The 20,456-nt window shown below is 43.1% G+C and overlaps 1 protein-coding gene across 1 annotated transcript in view; it reads right to left on the bottom strand.

Moving 5' to 3' along the window:
- The window catches only part of ksr1a (kinase suppressor of ras 1a), a 44,769-nt gene extending 26,192 nt beyond the window's left edge, over window positions 1–18,577 (bottom strand). The window contains exons 1-2 of the mRNA XM_056284687.1: window positions 18,109–18,577; window positions 497–637 (exon numbers count right to left, since the gene is read on the bottom strand). Coding sequence (XP_056140662.1) covers window positions 497–637; window positions 18,109–18,321 — 354 coding nt within the window. The 5' untranslated portion in view covers window positions 18,322–18,577. The remainder of the gene's footprint in view (window positions 1–496; window positions 638–18,108) is intronic.
- Between the last annotated feature and the right edge of the window lie 1,879 nt (window positions 18,578–20,456).

The following is a 20,456-nucleotide window of genomic DNA, read 5'->3' as shown; positions in this document are numbered from 1 at the left end:
AAGACGAGAGAGAAAAAAAGACATACTTTTACCGCAGTTTCCAAAGCAGTCAAAAAAAGACAAATGTGTCTTCTTCAGAAAAGCCAGCAATGTGATTTACATTCCATTGCTGTTTTTTTTCTTCCTTTTCTTTCTCAACTCTGCGTAATATCCTTTGATATGTGGCTGGCAAATTCAAATAAAACATGAAACCTCTAAATAACTCTGCAAAACTAAACCAAAGTTGTTTTTGTTTTGGGGGGTGGGGGTCGGGGGGATTAAACTTTCACTTTCTCGGATGCAAGCAACTTCAAAGACAACTGCAATACTGTCCTTTTTCATTCAAACGCCATTCAGCCCCGTGAACGCAGAAATCTCGATAATCTACTCGTCTGCTATTATCACAATTCATTGCAGATCATACAATCCACAGTGATTCATGACCGACAACCGAAGGAGAAACAAAACCAAACAAAAAAAACCCAGACAGACAATCAAACACATCAATGAGACCTACTTCGATAAGCTCTGGCCGAAGGTTGATGGTACGCAGCCAGTCCCCAAGCCTCGGGTAGCTGTCCAGGGCTTCAGGCCTCTCGGTCTCTGGCACTTTCTGTTTGCACTGCAGCTGTTTACAGATGTACTTCATCAGCTTCACCTGCAGGGAGCAAGAGAGAACGGAGCACAGATGGGAGGGGCACAATCGACGGCAGAACAGCAGCATGTTGTAGCAGCTAGGAACAGGACAGGAGCCCTGACGTGCCGGATAGTGGTTACACCTTCCCACGTTGGAAAGAAAAATAAATGACGCTGAAGTCAGCTTTTTGAAAATGGTTTACATGTGAGCGTCAGCGGACGGCAGATACATTATTTTACATTTAAATGCAGCATATAGGCTGCGTTATGGTTTTTGTACCCGGATTAATTTAACTTATTATTTTTATTCTTTTAATCTTATTTCATGTCTTACTGTATTTTATTGTGAAGAAACTCATGCTGCATGCTTGAGAGGCACTAAATAGTCATTTTATCATCATTATTTATTATTATGTCACCATCATCATCATTAGTATTATTATATCAGTTGATTGATATTGATTACACTCTTACTCCACAAGAAAACAGAAATAATTAGTTAGATTGTTAATGCCCCCCACTCAAGTAAGATCAGTGGGTGGGGGGCCCTTAAAACAGCCCATAAAAACGACCAAACCGATCGGATCTGTCTACCTCTTATCTGCCTTTACTCAATACTATCAGCCACTGCAGCTGGTGTGGTCTCGCCGGCAATGTCCGCACATCTGGCGGAGTGTGGTTTTTATAAGGAGGTGATGTTTGGCAATGTCACAGTGCACTGTTGCAAGAGGAAGCCGTTGCTGTGTTTATGAACCCCATAGAGCCACTCCTTTGCTAATGTTCACCTACGCCAAACTTGATCGCTCATCACATTATGCAACGTCATTGCACGTTCAGTGACAAAACACTATTAGATGCTACACGTAGATTTGGCCTATGTTTAAAGAGTCGTTTAAAAATAACTGTCACTGCTTTAAGGATGTAGCTATATTTATAAATACAAACACACGCTTAGAATTTGCTGTAGTTGTAGCTGACAGCAAACTCTTGCATTTGCCTTTGGAAGTTTCGATAAAAAAAAAAGTCTTGCTTTCCTCACGACATGTGTGTCTATGTAGTATTTTCATTCACCCGCATTTTTTATTTTTATTTTAGGAAAGAGATGCTTTGATAATGCCCTAGTTGTCAAGGACCCCTTTGCCATGTGGGGATGAGCTTACTGTATGAGGACCAAACAGATCATATGTCATCTTAAAATGATTCATTTAAACAGCAAAAAGGTTAAATGCAACCAAACCACAAAACAAAGATAGTCGAAACCATCTTATTTTTTACTTTCTGCCCACATGCAAATTAATGGCAATTTGCATCAGGTAATTTCTCAGGTCATCCATCTAGAAAATTCTGTCCAGTGTGAGAAAAGGCCAATCTGATGCATGAATTACTCCAATTACACAAATTGCACTTCTTTCCACCTCATTCTATAATTCAGTACTTCCCCTCTGCCGTTGCACCTGCTCAGGCAGACATAAATCTTGGGGGATTTTTTTTAACCCTTTTCCCTGTTCCCACAGTGAGCTGGTCTACCAATTAGATATAAATAGCTATTATCACATGCAGAGGGAAAACAAGCTGGCCATCTCATGAGCTCGTCTGCAATACTGGCATGGCAACCAAGCATCTCCAGAGCACTGAAGCGGCTCAGTGACATCATCAATGTCCTGGAAGATGCAAAGTTCATTGCAAGGCTAGCAGACATACACAGTGCCTGTGCTGGCACAGACCCTCGTCTCTCAATCCTCCAGCGGCTATAAAGACAAGCGTTAAACCAGCAGCAGTGAACATTTTTATGGTCATTAACTGAGGTACTCGATATCTCCTTTAACCTCTTACTCTCTTCTCTCTACCCCCTACGAAGACAACAGAGCTGCACAGACAGGAGGCTTCCACATGACAACGTGTGGAGACATTCCCTTGCAACCCATATAAAAAAAAAACCTAATTTTTGCTTTGCTGATGGATTCTATAGCTTTGGAGATCTGGGACTGAACACCGGGTGTTTGGTCTGATGACAAATGTACCCTTTACACAGCCACTGGGAATGCCATTACCTTTCCTCCCCCCTCCTCCTCAGCCTATAAGATGCTGTGGCAGCAACTCCATGTCACGGTGTCTCTGCTGATGATGCAGAGGGAGAGCAAGAGAGAACAGAACTTGCCTGCTGAGAGAGATTGCCTCAGCACTGCTCAGGATAGCAGCTCGCTGACGCACTCATCAGCACTTTAATTGCTACGAGTGCGGCAATGGTCTGTAGTCTCTTGTGACGTAGGATAGTCAAGTAAGCATTACTAGGACAAATCACAAACACCGCTGTGCTTTCGGCAAAGCCTCAGATGACTGATGTGTGATGCTACTGGGGACAGCAGGAAACTGGCATATGTGATTGGCAAACACAAAAACAACTTCATCCGTTGGTATCAGTGATACAGATTAGCATTGCTCCCACTGTTTTAAGGAAATCATTTTCCAGGACTTTTTCTCGGACATACATGACATAACTCGTGGAAGCATTGGCTGTTTTTCCATATGCCATAGGTAGGCCATTGCTTGGGGCCTCGTCCGCCAAAGGGCCTCGTGAATTTGTATTTACTTTTTGTTTTGTTTTTTTGTTTTTTTTACATTTATAAAACATTTTTCCTTTTTTGTCACTCCAATGATAATCTATAATAGATAACAATAAATCGGTGTACATGTGGGCCTATCCAATTCAGTACCTATATTTGCCAATATTTATTATCACCCACATTCACATTTTGGGGGGGGGGGTTTCCCCCTTTTTCTCCCCAATTGTGTCCGACCGATTACCCCACTCTTCCGAGCCTCCCTAGTCGCTGCTCCACCCCCTCTGCCGATCTGGGGAGGGCTGCAGACTACCACATGCCTCCCCCAATGCATGGGAAGTTGCCAGCCGTTTCTTTTCAGCTGACAGTGAGGAGTTTCACCAGGCGGACGTAGCGCATGGGAGGATCATGCTATTCCCCCCAGTTCCCCTTTGCCCCCCGAACAGGCCAGGAGAACTGACCAGAGGAGGCGCTAGTGCAGCGACCAGCAGGACACATACCCACATCCGGCTCCCCACCCGCAGACACAGCCAATTGTGTCTGTAAGGACGCCCGACCAAGCCGGAGGTAACACGGCGATTCGATCTGGAGATCCCCATGTTGGTGGGCAATGGACAAGACCCACATTTCAAATGGACTATTCCACCTTGACCTTACTGCACCTTTGCATGCTGTATTTGCGCCACATCGAATAGCCATCAGAGACAGTCACGATCTTTGCCATGAAGCCTTTTCAAAGTGGATTTGAGAAGAGAAAGAGGAAGAAAGATGATGCCCAGTTTAAGGAAAGTTTGCCCAAACTGATGAAATTCTTTAATAATAAAAAAGCCAGAGACTCCATGACGAAGGAGCAACAAGTAGCTGTAGCTACAATAGGTGTAACGCTAGTTGAAGCAGCTGAACTAGCTAACGTTAGCAGCCTTACTGCGGCCTCTGCCTGTTGTGCACCCACCACACCTACAACTTCTAGCATTACTGCCTCTGCTGCTGGTTGCCGTGAAGCAGCTACAGTATGGGAGGAAAGTGTCAGAGGCAACACCGACACACAGCAGCAGCCCACCACAAACCAGACCCCTGCACGGACTGCTTCAGCTCAGCATCCAGTAGCAGCAATTACACCACCACCATCACAGAGTGACCTGAGCAGCGCCAACAAGAGCAGCAAATCGGTGATTGAGACTGCGATCATTAGTGAAGACCCCACGATGTGGCCAAAAAGAAGAAACAGAACACAACAGCAAGGCAGCAAATACAGTGGAGAAGAGTAGGCTCACCCATACGGGCCCATGTTAGGAAGTTAAGAGATGTTGACCAATGGGAGAACACTAGAGTGGACTTGAGCTAGATGGGGACATCCACACTGCCATGACGACCAGAGAAACTGTACATCACATCAGACTACACACAGTATGTATACAGCTGCGCACTAGCCTTTCCCCCATATAAACAAGATAGTTTTAAATTTCAAATGTTTCTAATTATTCATTGAGATGTTTTCCACTGGATGTAATCCATCTCCTCCTTAAGTTATTTCTCTGCCCCTTTCTCTTTGTCTCTGTCTTCCTCTTCCAGTTTCTCTCTCCAGATTGTTCCAACATAGAATGATGTCAGCATCCAGAACTCCATGACCCTCCAGCCTGTCATCTGTGACCTGGGTGAGTACTTAGCATCCCTTCACCCCGTCTTTATATCATCACCCCTCCTCAATTTTCCATCTCTAAAGACCAATGTCACTGAACACTAATGAGTTAGATAGTTTAAGTAGATGAGACAAGGCAATGGCTAAGAGCAATGTGTGTGTAGGTTTGATTATTGTAAGTAGAGGGAAAATTCTTAATGTATGCCTTTTGTCTTTCCCCTCTCTTCAGACCTGTACTGGGTTGTCAAAGTAAGTAGCCTGGCACAGATCACCAATCAAGCAACAAAGCTGGAAAGAGCCTAAATCAGAAGGTCTTACACACACACACACACACACACACACACACACACGGTTCTGGACTTCGGGCTTTTGCCCCTAGAAAAGACTGGATGTTCAAATGCTTTATCAAAAAGCATGTACTATGCTTTTGTCTTAACATAATTAAAGATTATATACTTATAATCTTTCTCTTGCCATATTGTCTTCTCCTAACTGCCTGAGGGTAATTTGAAGTTCTTTGGTTAGAATTCTCATTTGGGTCTGTCCTTTAGTTCTGTGGCTTTGTTGACTGAAAAGAGCTACCTCCAAATAGTTTTTGTCCACTAGCTATGATTGGGTTAAGCAGAATGGACAAGAGCCTCACATTGGTCTTTGCCTGGGGCCTCCAAATCACTAAAACCGCCCCTGCTTGGAAGGTCATATTATTCGGTATTAACTATAAGCACAAAGCCTCAATATAACCCCTACGGATGGATATGGACTGACTGAAAACACAACACAATGAGTCGGGAAGATGTTGAACTTGAGGTGAATTCATGCAGGTTCAACTTTGTGACGTTTGATACCGAAACACCAACAGTCTGTAAATGGACTGTGTGACTTTTAGATGGTCACTGAACATACCCACCACACATCAAGTACTGATGTGCTATCTCAGTGGCTAAAAATGCAGCTACAAGTAGGATTTTATAACCCAACTTTGCACATTTCCATTATATCATGATATTTCCAGGACATCTGATTAAATTTAGTATTTTCCATGTGTTTTCCAAGACTGGAAAACTGGTCAATAAATTTCTAGGTTTTTCAAGGTTTGACAGGACGTGTGGGAACCCTGGGATTGGACGGGAGATTAGATAAACTTTCAGCACCAAATCACTCATAAGATTAACAACTAGAAACGAACACTCCAACAGTGAGTGTTATGAGGACACTTGAGGCTCCGCCCCTTCACCCCGCCCCCCTTCCCCATCTCGTGTCATGAGCAGTAATCCTGTGACTAAGCCCGGGCCACATCGCCTACCTGAGCAGCGCGTGTGCACGGCGAACCTCCTGCTTTTCATCTCTGCGTCCATGTTAACATGCTAGAGCAGCCACGCAGCCTGCGTGAGCAACGCCACTCAGGCGCGACTCAAGCCACGCTGCAGCAACGCAACTCCAGAGAACAGACGTGAGGCCTATTTCTATCTGCATGAGGCACGCGGTTCAGCAAGCATAGGTAGTGAAAATGATCTGTTGACAGTCATATTGACATCATACCAGCAACATTACATTACATAACTGCCACTTACATACTATAAACTATAGCTTCAATATCTGTAGAATTGTCACAGACATGAGAAAAAATATAATTTTATGGGGGGGGATTTTTTTCCCCCTTTTTCTCCCCAGTTGTATCCATCCAATTACCCCACTCTTCCAAGCTGTCCCGGTCGCTGCTCCACCCCCTCTGCCAATCCGGGGAGGGCTGCAGACTACCACATACCTCCTCCGATACATGTGGAGTCACCAGCCGCTTCTTTTTACCTGACAGTGAGGAGTTTCGCTAGGGGGGCGTAGCGCGTGGGAGGATCACACTGTTTCCCCCAGTTCCCCCTTCCCCTTTGAACAGGTGCCCCGACCAACCAGAGGAGGCGCTAGTACAGCGACCAGGACACATACCCACATCCAGCTTCCCACCTGTATAAACGGCCAATTGTGTCTGTAGGGACCCCCAACCAAGCTGGAAGCAACATGGGGATTCGAACCAGCGATCCCCGTGTTGCTAGGCAACGGAATAGACAGCTACGCCACCCAGACGCCCCCTAAATATTATTTTTTCAACCATGGCTTGTTAGGAGAAAGCAGAGGCTACATGTGTCTAAACTAAATTTCAATGAAATTTATAATGAAATGAAATGAGACATCAGAATATTGATGGCCGTTGACAAAGGCAAACTCAGCGCAGAAAGACAGGGCTGGCAGGAGCAGTGCTGTCTGTGTGGACACCACATGCATGCGAGCTGCATCAGTTCAGTAAGGTAGCCGTCACGCACAGGTAGAAGTAAGCAGTGTGGACCAGGCCTAACTCTTACAATGAACACCATGGTATTGGTTTGCAGCGGCCTGTGTTGTGCGGCACAACACTGTCGTATAGTGTGTCTCCTTATCTCGGCATCTATCTGTGAGAGTCCGTTACAGCAGGCGGCCTTGGGCAGGCAACAGCACGTTTGGATGAGCTGCGCAACACACGTTAGCGCTCGACCCATCAGCCACGTCTCAAGTGCTTGAGCAACAATGAGGACTCTGTCTTTCTCAGCCCATTCAGTTCACTCCTTCTCTCTCTCTCTCACTCGCACACACATACACATGCACAGAAATTCTCACAGCAATGCTATCCTTGGGTTGTAAAAGGCAGATTCATGGCAGCTAACAATGGCATTTCTACAGCGGGCCCGCGAGACGAGAATGAAAAGAAAAGGAATAAAACAAGTGGTGAATGCTGCTTAGATGACTCCTCTGCTAAGGTCAAGGGACTCTTCACAGGTGTCGACAACTCCCATTGAGCTTCTGAATTGCCTTATGAACAGAGTAAATTAATAGCCCTTCTCAAAAGACTACCATTATTCCTAGTATCCAAGGAGCAAAGAAACAGCTCGTTTGGAAAAAAAAAGAAGGTGCAAACATAGAGAGAAAAAAGGACACATTTTTAAAAATGTTTTGTGAACATACTGAATAGTGAAACTGCAATTGCATAACTGGTCAGACATGTAAATAATCATGATGCCTTTACCCAGGTCTGGCATGTCTTTTCCAATCTACAGATCAATTAAAAAAAATAAAAATGCTGCTGCTAAATGGCAGCAGAGTTGTTATGTGGTCTAACCCACTGGTATTCCAGCGCCACAATGTCTTGAGTGTGGACCTTGTTTTTAGACCAACCTTTGACCTAGAATCACAGATGTCTCCCACCATTGCGACTGCTGCGACACACGAACAGGTTGTCAGGGCCTTCGAAGAAACATGTTAAATTGGGCCTGCGCATGGTAGAAGAGCATCGTCTATTTTTGTGCATCATATGCTTGTGCTCCCAAAGAACTCCTTCACGCCCGCATACAAACATCCTAGTAGACGAGCATGTGCTCGCAGTGTCGGGTCACACCTGTTTGGACAATAAAGGAGCCCAACTTATCTTAATAGCCCGTAAAGTCGTCACAGAATTAGATTACGAGACAGGATTTCTGAAGTTAAAAAAAAAGAAGAACATCTAAAATGGTCAAACGAGACCCTTATGCTTCTGAATTGTAAAGATGATTAGCTGGATTGCAAACCGAAGCAGGCCCCAGAGTTGTGTTTATGACGCCTCACATGGTGACGCCAGCAGGCCTTTACAAGATGTGGCTAATGAGCTAGCCTTCTGCTTTACCTCCCTATACACCCGTGCAGGCCCGTGACGTCAGGTAACCTAGCAACACCTCTTCTGAGTTGTCAGCAGCATTTTCACTGGGATTTTCCCCTTACATGCGAAACACAGCCCTCTGACACAAAAGGCCTACGTTTGAACAGAAAAAAAACCCCACGTTCCTCCACAGGATGCCTTTTGTAGTAGCTGGAAAACATCACGCATGTTGTTAACAGCCACGTAAAAAAGGCACTTACTAATTTATCGACCCCTTAAATAAACGAGATGGGTGGGATTGCAAAAAGCACAGAAATCCCTGAGCAACACGGGCTGGCGAAATGTGTGCTCATGTTTGTGCACACTAACCAGGAAAATTGGTAGCCCGGTGGGATGTTACTGATAATGACGGGCTTCTCGTGTCTTATTCTTGGTGCAGAGAGGAGACTGCAGCTCGTGTGGTCTGGATGTGGAAGGAGAGAAATGGCGTCAAAGGCCCACCTGTCAGCGGGGCTAAACAACACCATGGCAACCGCCTAATGCTGCTGCTACTGCAATGGGGTGAGTGACAGCTAGTGTGTCAACCACCAGAGAGGAGACAGAAGCCCCAGCAGCACCTGCCTGACACAGCAGACCACAGAGCGAATCCCACTGCTCCCATTGTCTCCTCAAGGCTCTCGGTTGGAAGTTGTTGACACAGCCACTTGGGTGCACCTGCAAGTGATAGCACGGCCTATCTGAGTGCTTAACAAGAAATGTTCCCTTCCTGAAAATGGTACTTTACCAGTAAGGTCAGTTCAAATTTCTCAAGGTAAAACTGAATAGACTGTGGAGATTGATGCCCCCGCGCACTGTGTTGCCGACCCTTATTTCTTTGTTTGGTGCAGGTGATGGCCGAAATTATCAGATGAATAGTGGAAATAGAGAGTCCACCCCACACGTAGGCTGAATTGCTTCCACTTTTATTTCATCCAAGTACAAATTGAAAATATTCAGCCTTCTTGTGTGCGATGGACACAACGGAAAAAAAAGGCTCCTAAAAATGTTCTTATCTGTTACTGAATGGAATATGTTACAACGCTATACATCTCCTCAGCACCCATTAGCAATAGCGTTTATACGTCCATGTGAAAGGAAAAGATGCCGGATTTACCATCAGCCCACAACTCGCTTGACATTTTTGGCCATCACACATGACGCAATGGGACATCATCCAAAGATCTGTCATATAAAGAATCTGCTCTGCAAGAATTAGCCTGTCTTGAAGAACATGGTCATAATTCTGAGGAATGGTTATCTGAGAGGTTAACACAACCTGCCAAACACACAGCTGTCAACAATATTATCAAAGTACACCACAAAAGGCCATGAAAATATATCCTTTGTATTGTATCGGTTAGGGTCAGTGGGCTCCTTTGTCTTTATGTGCTGATTCCAAAAACAGTAAGACGTAGAAGCTCAAGTGAGTATCACAAATATCACAGGGCATGATAGGGCCACTATTACACTGTATTCTAGGAGATATAACCATCGTCCCTAGCTTTGTAATGAAAATAACTGTCCATAAACCCTTGTGAAGCCACATACTGGGTAGCAGCAAGTAATAAAACACAGTGCCACAGATTCCCATGTTTTTTGCTCGATTCCTGATTTTCTCAAAGCATCGAGAGAAAAAAATATCGCTGTCCAAAGGGAGTGGGGGCTAGGCAGGTCTAGTGATGTAGAGGCCCGGTCACACGGCTTTTTGGGGGGGCTTTGTGTTTCAGGCAAGCCTGACAACTGTTAATGTGTTAGTGAATGTCCCAGACAATAGCCTGCTGAGCCCTCCTCCATTGTTATTATCAGCGGCAGTTGACCCTTGAGGAGGGGGAAGGGCTAGACTGGGATTGGGGCCTGGGAAGGTGGAGCTGGCGACCAATCCTCTTTCCTTCTGCTGTGCTCCATTAAAGTCACACACACACACACACACAACTATGACAGACACTTCTTCAGATGCTCTGAGTGTGACCAGTGAGCACAAGATGGTTCCTTGTGTCGTACGGTAGTTGTGCTATGGATGGTACAGAGCACTTTGCCTATCGGTAAGAGCAGTTCAATATTCCTGCAGTACATTAGTCTTGGCTAGACCCTAAGAGTACCACCACAGTAAGACTACTTAAACAAGTTACAAATGCCAATGGAAATAATGCCTGGCATTCCTCATTGCTCTTTCAAAAATAAATAAATAAGGCATGGTCCTCTCTGGAAATATTGCACAGAATACAAGGCAAAAGGTTTCATTATGTGAAAAGCCGTCACAGTATCCTCATTATTTCAATTAGGGGATCATTGCTGAGTGTTTTGGGTTACATGTTGACATGGCTGGCAGAGGAACATGGGGAGAGATTGAGGCTAATGTGTCTTAAGGCCCCTTTTCACTAGCTTGTCCATCTACAGAATAAAAAGACAAAACAGAGTAACAATCACTTGGCCAAATGTTACACTGAACTGCTAGCAATGGTCAACAATAATTAGCTTTTTACACATGTCAAGAATGAATAGATAAAAAAAATACTTTGCTTTCAGGACTTTCCATTTCCAAACTGATAGGCATTATAACTATGTAAGTATTGATGCAGTGGAATTTAACACCAGAGGGCTACATATATATTTTTATAAATAAAATATTCAGAGAATGGGAGCTAAAGCATGCAGTAATTCTATGTGTTTATAACAGGGGCAACATGCTATACTATATTCTGTGTGATTTGGAGCTATGCCACATAAATCCCCCTTTCCCAAAATAGAAATACAGCAGGCCTCAAAATTACAGGATGTACAACTCATCCTCAGTCCATTTAAGACTAGCTCAAAGGCAGCCAGCTGGGTCAAACTATCCTGATTTCCACATCCTGCAGTCTACTCTCATTGGCCACACTGCCCATAGAAAAAGCGGAAGCAGAAAGGGTCAGTGTTGCTACAATCACTAGCGCTGTGTTTCCCCCTTAGCCTAGCCACAGCCACATTCTCCATTGTCTTCTGCTCGGCCTCTGACAAACACAGCGGTTGCCACGTCATGAGGAGAAGCCCAGCGGATTGGCTGTGATCCCCCCACCCCTTTCCTCTCCGCTCTCCTCTCTTGCTCAAGCTCTTTGCGCGTCATTTGATTTTCTTATTTAACAACCAACCCTGAAAATGCGTAGGAAGAAAGACGTCTAAATATAGATGCGGTGACAATAGCTCACACCATGAGCACAGTGCAAACTCCTTCCAACACAGTGAATAGACAAAACGGAGGGAGACTGATGTGACCTTAAAACAGCATAATCCAGCATATAACTATTCCAAGCTAATGAAATATGGCCTACTGAAACACTTGAAAAGATATTATTTGTACGTTGGTAAACCACAGTGCATAAACGTAACTTGCAGCAGCTGTTGTTTTCAAGGCAGTTTCCGATCATGGTTTTTAAGGTCGATTCAGTTTACTGATCAATTAGGCACAACTGATGGAGCCCTGGTTTACAAGAAGGCAAGCTGTGAAGGTATGATGAAACCCTAGTCAGCAATATATGGACTGCAGTAAAATTGCCAGGGAGAAAGAACAAGAGGCCGAGAGTGAGTGCGCATCAGGCAGGATGGGATTAACATGTGAAAAGTGAAGCACCAGTTAGCACTCCATTTGAGAGGCCACCACCATTATCTTCTCACCGCCAGGGCAGACTAAAAAACAATGTTTGAGTGAATAATAAACCTCTTTCGATGAGAATATAAGTGAGTTCAAGTCCCTCTCGAACACACTCAGCTGCAATATGGGAGCGATACCCCTTTGCACCTCAAGTGTGACAACCACTTTGACCTCACGCCATTCACTCAAATTAATCACAAATTAAAGTGGCTGGACTCTTTAGCGATGATTGCGTTTATCATTGCCGCTCGGCATTGCTTGAAAGTGTCTCCGTCGGATCACCTGTAAACCCCTACGGGAGCCAAAAGCCACATTGTGCTTGACATATCTGGTCCAACAACTTAAGTCTGTAGCTCTTGTCAGCATGCAATGTGGATATTATGAGTAACAAGGTTATAATTTACTGTATATTAAAAGATAAACTAGCGTGTTTTCCTGAGGCATGGCTCAGTTTTTTTTTTTTACATTCTAGTTAATCGGTTTATATACTGGCTGAATACCCATTACTTACCTCATCAAAACTTTTTTTTTTACTTTTACCCTCAGCAATCTTTCATTGTGAGACCCCCCCCCCTTATTTTACTCAATTATGAAGATTATTTATGGATCATTAGACACATTGTAAATGGGCCCCGTTTCTGACTAACATTAGCCACCGGTCTCAGCTGTGCACCACCCCTTTCTCTTCTTTTTAAAATGCTGAGAAATAGGAAATGGGCAGAGAAGGGGGGCTGTGTTACTCACACAGATAAGAAAGGGGGAGGTGTTGGTTGGGATTGGACTGTCTGTCTGATCAGTGGGGCCGGTAACGTCCATACTTTTTACTGCATGTGTTGACGTGTCCCTGGACAAAAGTACTTGGATACTAAATCATTCCCTGAATGCTTTAGTATCCAAGTACAGTGTTGGCAGCTTTATAACAAGAAATGCATATATTATCATATTTACATGGAAATGTTGAGACTTCATCCAGGAGTAATGCCCCCCCCCAAGCAAATACTGTGTTCTAGATTTAAATTGGGTGTGTCTCAACAAATGAAGCGTCAAGTGTGAAATCACACTGACGAAACTTTGACATGGAAACGTCTGTGGAAAAGTCCAACACATTAAAGTTATTGCTTGCGCAATCTAAGGCATCTGTTGGTGCTTGAAGCATTTCTTTCTGTTTTAGATTTGCATGATACAATATAGTGGGTATAATTATTCATTTATTACTATTAATACCGCTCAAAACACCTTATTTAAGTGTGCAGTTACTCTTTAAGTGCTATACAAATACCAAATAAAGACAACTACTGCTACTATGTCTAAGTACCCTGAATCATAGATTATACTGGATTTGGTATACAATGACATTACAAAGGAAGACAATAAAAATTAAAAAGAAAAAAAAGCCCACAAAAAAGGGCAACAGGAAGTGACATCACTTGGTTGGCTTGCTGTGAGCGGCATTAAATCAGGACTGCCAGTTTGCACCACGGATGTGGCAATGACTGTCTAAGGTTTCTTTGTTGAGACAAGTCTGTGAACAAAAACGCAGCAAGAGGAAATCAGACGTTCCTCCTAGCAGGAGAGCCAAGACAGAGGAGAGGACACACCACAGGGACACACACCTCACCAAGTACAAGGATTGTTACACATTAGCCATTTTGTATGATATAAACTAGTCTTGAAAACTGCAATTTGGTTTAAAAATCAAGGGGATAACACGTTTTTTTTTTTTTGCAAAAGCAGAGCTGTAACAGTTTATGTATTAATTAAGTTGTACTTTTGTCACAACACAACTTCTAGGGCTAAAGGAGGACAGGATCATATAAGCCCACACTACAAACTTCAGAGATCTTAACAGACCTCATCAAGCAGATCCACAACACAATAGCATAACAAGCACAATGTCAAATTATTGATTAAATGTGACTATAGAAAATTAGCATTTAATCGTTCCTAAAGGAAACATACACCATTGATTTGCTCATTTGATTTTCTCTGGCAAGCTGTTAAAGAGGTTTTGGGGCACTGATAGCAAATGGCATCTCCCTTTTTGTCTTCATCTAGACTTTGGGTTTTTCTTTATATAGGGAGTTGTACTCTTAGAAATGTTATTAGGTGGGCCAAGCCACCTAATAATTACAAAATAATTAATCTTTGAAAAAGATGCTCAGATTTCAACTGAAAGCTGATTTTCCATGGCAAAAATAGATTTGTATGACCACTTTGTTTGGAAAAAAAAAATCAATGTTGCTCCGTTCTGACCAGAGAAAATTCTACATTTGACACAAGAATATGTTTATGATTTCCATTTCTAGGTGAAATAAAGCACAAGTTATGATGCCAAACTGAGGCCCAAAATATTCCAGGCTCTAAACAAGAACAAACAAAAAAGGATTTACCTGCTCTCATCGCAACGTTTGCTATGCCCGGTGAGCACTTTGAGCCTCTCATCACTCATCACGTTGAGCTTCCATTGCAAAGACCGGCAGCAGATTCATGTGACTTCAAAATAAAATGTCCCCAGTTGTCTAGATTACTCTCCTGTGGCTTGAGATACTGAAGGCCACAGGGCAGCAGAAGCTATCCCGAGGCAGCCCGAACCACTATTTGCACTCCTGAATTAAGGGGCTACAATCACAGGGGTGTCAAGGAGCCTCAAGAGTGCACTTATTACCCTCAAGCAAATCTTGAGACCGGCACAGCTTGTCGGTTGTCAGACAGAACAATACCATGGCAATACACACCTACAAGACAACATATATCAGGAAACACTCCACCAGATCATTTCCTGTTCGACACACTAGTCACGAAGTGTGCATGAAGCCAGATGAAGGGATGTGGAAAGCACCTAGAGGCAGTCGGGCCATGAACTTTTACATCACAATTCTCTGTTTGACAATTCAAGAAGACGGTGTGAGAGAGACCAACTGATACTTGCTACTTGTTTTGCAGGAATGCAAATGCCAGAATCTACCCCGCAAGAAGTGCTGCAATCAGATTGTTTAACAGTATTGTTCTGATCCCTTTAAACGTCTATGCACAACCACCGGTACTTAGATTCAAAGTCAGGATCAACTTCATTGGCCAAGAGTGTCTATGCACACGAGGAATTTGACTCCAGTACACAGCAGCTTTTAGCACTTGCGGGCATCACTCACACACAAAAAAAAAGAAAAGAAAAAAAGAGAAGAAATAAATGGAACAGCAGGACATAGGAGGCCAGCATGTATGCACAACAGGTATGCCACTACTATACAGAGTTGTGTCATGGTTGAATAATCAACAACCTATGCCCATATTTATACCATATTGCTTACATACTATATTGCCCATACACTATACTATACACCATACCACAACTCCGCACCCATCATGCCATATATACAATGCTATATATTCCCACTATATTACACTGTATTAATAACAGTGGGGATCCACTAACCTATATCTAACAAGAGCCACTGGCTATGTTAAAACCTGCTCTCTCTTAGGCCTAAAAGAGCAACTAGCGTTCCAGCAGCACCTCATAGTGGGACTGATCATGACATGGGATGATGCATCGTGTTGCCTGCTCTCAAGCTAAGTCGTGAGGATAGCTGACAGACAAGCTGGGGAGGAATGTTACTCTCATTTTTTCCGCTTGTACCAGCTTTCTCAATGCCGTAGGGGCTCTTCAGAAAGATGAAAAGATAAAATTTTATCTTATATCCTCATACTTGCCAGATAAGAATTTTTAAGTATTCCTGGTGTAGCCCTCATAAGGGATACCAACATGGCTCATGGCAAATGTGACTTTTGTGTTTATTCATATGGTGTGTGATGTTCTCACCAAGCAAGGTTGGTGTGTGATGATATCACTGTACCTGAGAAGAGGTATATGTAACAAGGGGGCAAGTTCAACGATGACAATCACAGTTTGCACTCATACCATGTCATTAGACAGGCGCATACACAGTTTAGGCTTGTACAAAGAAAAAAAATGGTGACGCTTGTGTTTGTTATGTCACTGATACACAGAGAGATGGGTAGACAGGAAAATAATACCTAATGACCATCTGCCAAAGATGCACATTATCCACCTCAATTGAATACATTATCTGTGAGCTCTGAATGGCTTTGCTCTCTTTCTTTTGATGGGACCCATCATTTTCAAATGTTTTATTTGCATTTTTTTTAATTTTCCAAGCTAACTTTTAGCATAAGTCCTGTTGATGTAAACCACTTAGGTTTCCCAATTTAACAGCATAGTCGTAGATATATTATAAAATTAGGGTTGCATTTTGTGTGTGTGTGTCTGTGTGTCTGTGTGTGTGTGTGTCTGTGAGTGATGTATGCAAGTGCACACTCAGCCAGTAAAGTTGATTCTGATGTTATTTTCAAGGAGTACTGTTCTCAGGAGCCTGAAACTGAAGTAAACCGAAGCAGTTCTTGACTGCTGTTAGTCCATTTTAGTGCAAACTTGAAAACCTTTTTATCTGTGTATCAATATGTTGGCGTATGCCATAAAGTCTCTGTTCGGGGCAAGGTAGCTAATTAATTTAGAAAGGCAATCGTGCAGTTGTGTCCAGTTATACCTACAAAGCTAATTGAGATATGTATAATTCATACCCTCAAACCAATCAGGAATGAGTAGTCCCATAGACAATGGTTTGAAACCAAAGCAAAACCAGGAGCCAGAAGACTGTGTACCATCTGTCACATCCACTGAATGTCAGGTATCAGTTGGCAATAAAAAAAACATACAATTGTTCAGCTGTAGGTGTTAACACCAGAGTGTGGCTATTACTTTCACAAATCCCTGTAGGCACATCTCATCCAAAACTATCAGATGAGCCATACTCCCTCACCCACCTCCTCTTCCAAACAACACCGACACCCCCACCCTCCTTGCAAATGCAGGGCCTACTGTCCCCTCATGGCGTTTATTACTAACAACATGAAGCTGCAGTTTCCCTGACACGTTTCTTTCAGACCTCTCTGCTGCTGCAGCTGTTCAGGCATAAAAAAACAAAGCAAAACAAAAGACACGACACTGTGTATTGTGGTAAACTGTGTGTCTACAATGCGTCACATGCATGCAATTACTTTTTATGAAACTATATCGACATACACTAGACAACAGTGATGACTGAAATGGGATATATAATTGGTGCATTACAAGCATATGCCTGCGCCAATACGACCCACCATGCAACCAGCCACGACTTCTGCACTAGCTTATTGCTTACTGTAGTAAAATAGGCTACAAGGCCGTAAAATGCCATAGGTTCCTGCGCAAACCCCTCTGCCAGGTCACCCCAACACGACTAAACCGAATTTGCATCCAGATGCGGCGAGGGCATCGTGTTCATCGACATCATTACTGAGATGATGGTTACGCGTGAAAGACGCGATAAACAAGCGGCACGTCGAGGGTGCGAAATGCCCCGTTTCGTCTTTGCAAAGCTCTCGCAGGCCTCTCCAATAATGTAGAACACGCAATAGTAATCCTATGCAGCATGGCCATATGCGTAAATGTATGCAAGCCACTGAAGTTTAAAATCGAGGCCAGCTCAAATGAAACTGCAGCTACGAGTGTTGCCAGGTGCCCTCGAGGTCTACGCCACACAGTTCCCACCTACAGAAAAAGGTCATTAATATAACCCTGTCGCTTGCGTCAATAATCCTGCCAATTTAGCCAGCTCCCCGGACTGCGGAGCTCATTAGGTCCGTGGTACAATGGTATTCGACCTAACTAAGGTTTCGTGAGTTATCCTTGTCCCACCACGTCTGTCCTGCAGTATATTTCAGACTACAAAATATGCCCAACGTATTGTCACTCAGTGACAGGGCGCCTCGCCTGCAGCCAATATTCCGCCTGTTAGAGGCGGACATATCGTTAAGGCTTCATGACTCCGCAAATTTGTCTATTCGGTTTTTTTTGATAGCAGGACCGATTGGCACGTCACCGGGTCGACGTAGCGGAAATGTTCATTACCTCTAAAGTGCGTATTTCTTGCTGTGTGAGATCGTTAGACGCGGCGCATTTGGTCCGGAGCCCCTGTAAACTGGAGATGGAGATTTCAATCATATTCTGGATGAGTTCGCATTGATGTAACGCGGCCATCGCTGCACCAGCGCTACTATCCCTCTCCGACTGCTGCTCATCACTCTCGACCATCTTTCCACCTTTACCAGACACACTATCCATTCCTCAGCATCGGGCCACGGCTTTAAGGGGCTGGAGTCGAACTGGTAACGCTAAAATACATTTGCATCACCGATCGGTATGAGATCTGTAGTTGAAGTTGACAAAACGTCCCGGTCCCGATGTAGAAAACTCCAAAAACGCAGACAAGATTAGCAATAATAATGTTAATATGAGTAATTTATAAAAAAAATGTTCGATGAGAGCTTTATGTCTTGGTCCAAAGCAGTGTAAAGTTCAATAATGCGCGAGTTGTCTGGTTCGTCCGTAGGTTCCTGACGAGTGAGTCGTCTCTCCCCACCGACAGCTCTGGCATAGGCTTTTACCGTCTGTCAGCTGTTGGAAACACCACAGGCCGCACTGCATTTCGGGAAAGCGAGTCATTTCGGCTGCCACCGCTAACGCTTTCCTCCCACCCAAACACGTGTCCACAGGCACGTTGGGCTGGGCTGGGCGATGATTCCACGTTATCGTTTATCGCCGTTCAGCGGTATTGAACGGAAACAGGATATTGGTATATCGCGATAAACTCTGTTGTCGTCTGAATCAATGACACCGGGTATCTATCACCTAGCATTTCTCATAGAGGTCTGACGTGACAGGAGTGCTGGTTTTGATTTTGAGACTGTATTTACATTACCAAACAGTTCACTGTGAACTCCAGTTGGATTCTTGAATATGGTAATTTTACATAATATGCAATCAGACTGTTGGTATCCATATTGAGCACATTTCTCTGTATGATTATCGTGATAACATTTTCCGTATCGCCCAGCACGATATGTATAAAAACTACAGTTTATTTCTTGATTGGTAAACTTCAAGTGTTGATATACAGTGAGCTCCATGGGAATTTTGACAGCAATACGATTAGTGTTTGGCCTTAATGAAATATAAATTACAAACTTAAGTATATCATACTTTATATTCTCTCATGCCTGACTGTGGACACCTGTTTGAGTCCTCCATCTTGGTATCCAAAAATCTGAAGGATTATTTGATATGACTAATCAGCAATATAATGTAAGGCTGATTATTTCTCAAAGCAACACAAATCCCTATTAATAAACATGTTGCTGTCAAGTTTTATCAGCTCATGGGAACCAAAAACATCACAAATTAGGTTTCTCCTCATAGCAGGATAGTGCCGATAAAACATATTGGATTGAGAGGCGTGTACCTACACATCCCCTGAATCATTGAGCGATATTAAACAATGTCAGTTTTTGCAATCAGGGTGTTATGTTCTTTCCTCTAACACACCTCGATTATACAATTGAATGTGAGTCATTTGTAAGCCATTTGTTCCTCTTCTTCATCTACCAACAGGCCATTCTTCCACTGCATGCAAATGGAGAGATGGGTCAAGTCAGTAAGGCCTAGTTAGTTAAATTTGTACTAAATAGATAGAAAACCAAAAAGCGGTTCCTTGTGCGTCACTTTCAGGCCCCAGGTCAAGGTCAGAGGAGAGCTCACTTCGAGTATTGTGGTATATCATTAAACTCAAAACAAAGCCTGTGCTTAGCACTGGTGGTACCAGTAGATTCAGAGGGAAGGAAGGGATCAGAGGGTTTTTACTTCTGTAGAATATTACTTAATGACAGGTGAACCACCAATATTTGTTTCTGTGGGTACACCACCACCCGCTAAAAACTTATAGTCTTATTTCTAACATGCATATTACCACCAAAGATAAGGGAGTCAAGGTAATACTCTAATGCATGCAAAATGGAATAAAGTCATCTTTTTTGGAAGCTGAAAATTGCTAAACTAGGTGTGCATGTGCATGCTTAAATATTCAGTTAAATTAAAATATCAATTTAGGTTTTGAATATATGATAAGTGCGGCTGGGATTGTGCATAGTTTTAAAATTTTCTTATTCAAAAATATCAATCAATCAATCAATCAATCAGTCAGATTTTATTTGTACAGCACGTTTCATACAAACAAATGTAACACAAAGTGTTTCACACAATAAAACAATGAAATCAATTAAAAATAAATAAATGAAAGTACAGGCAAATTCTAGAAAAGTACAAACAAGTTTAAAACTGAGTTAGTGAAATAGATAAATAAAAGTGCCATAAACACTGGTTAATTAAAAGTAACAACAGAGCAGAATATATAAAAATAGCAA

Source organism: Lampris incognitus, chromosome 8 (genome assembly GCF_029633865.1).
Source record: "Lampris incognitus isolate fLamInc1 chromosome 8, fLamInc1.hap2, whole genome shotgun sequence".
Taxonomy (NCBI): domain Eukaryota; kingdom Metazoa; phylum Chordata; class Actinopteri; order Lampriformes; family Lampridae; genus Lampris; species Lampris incognitus.
This window is presented reverse-complemented; position numbering and strand designations above follow the sequence as displayed.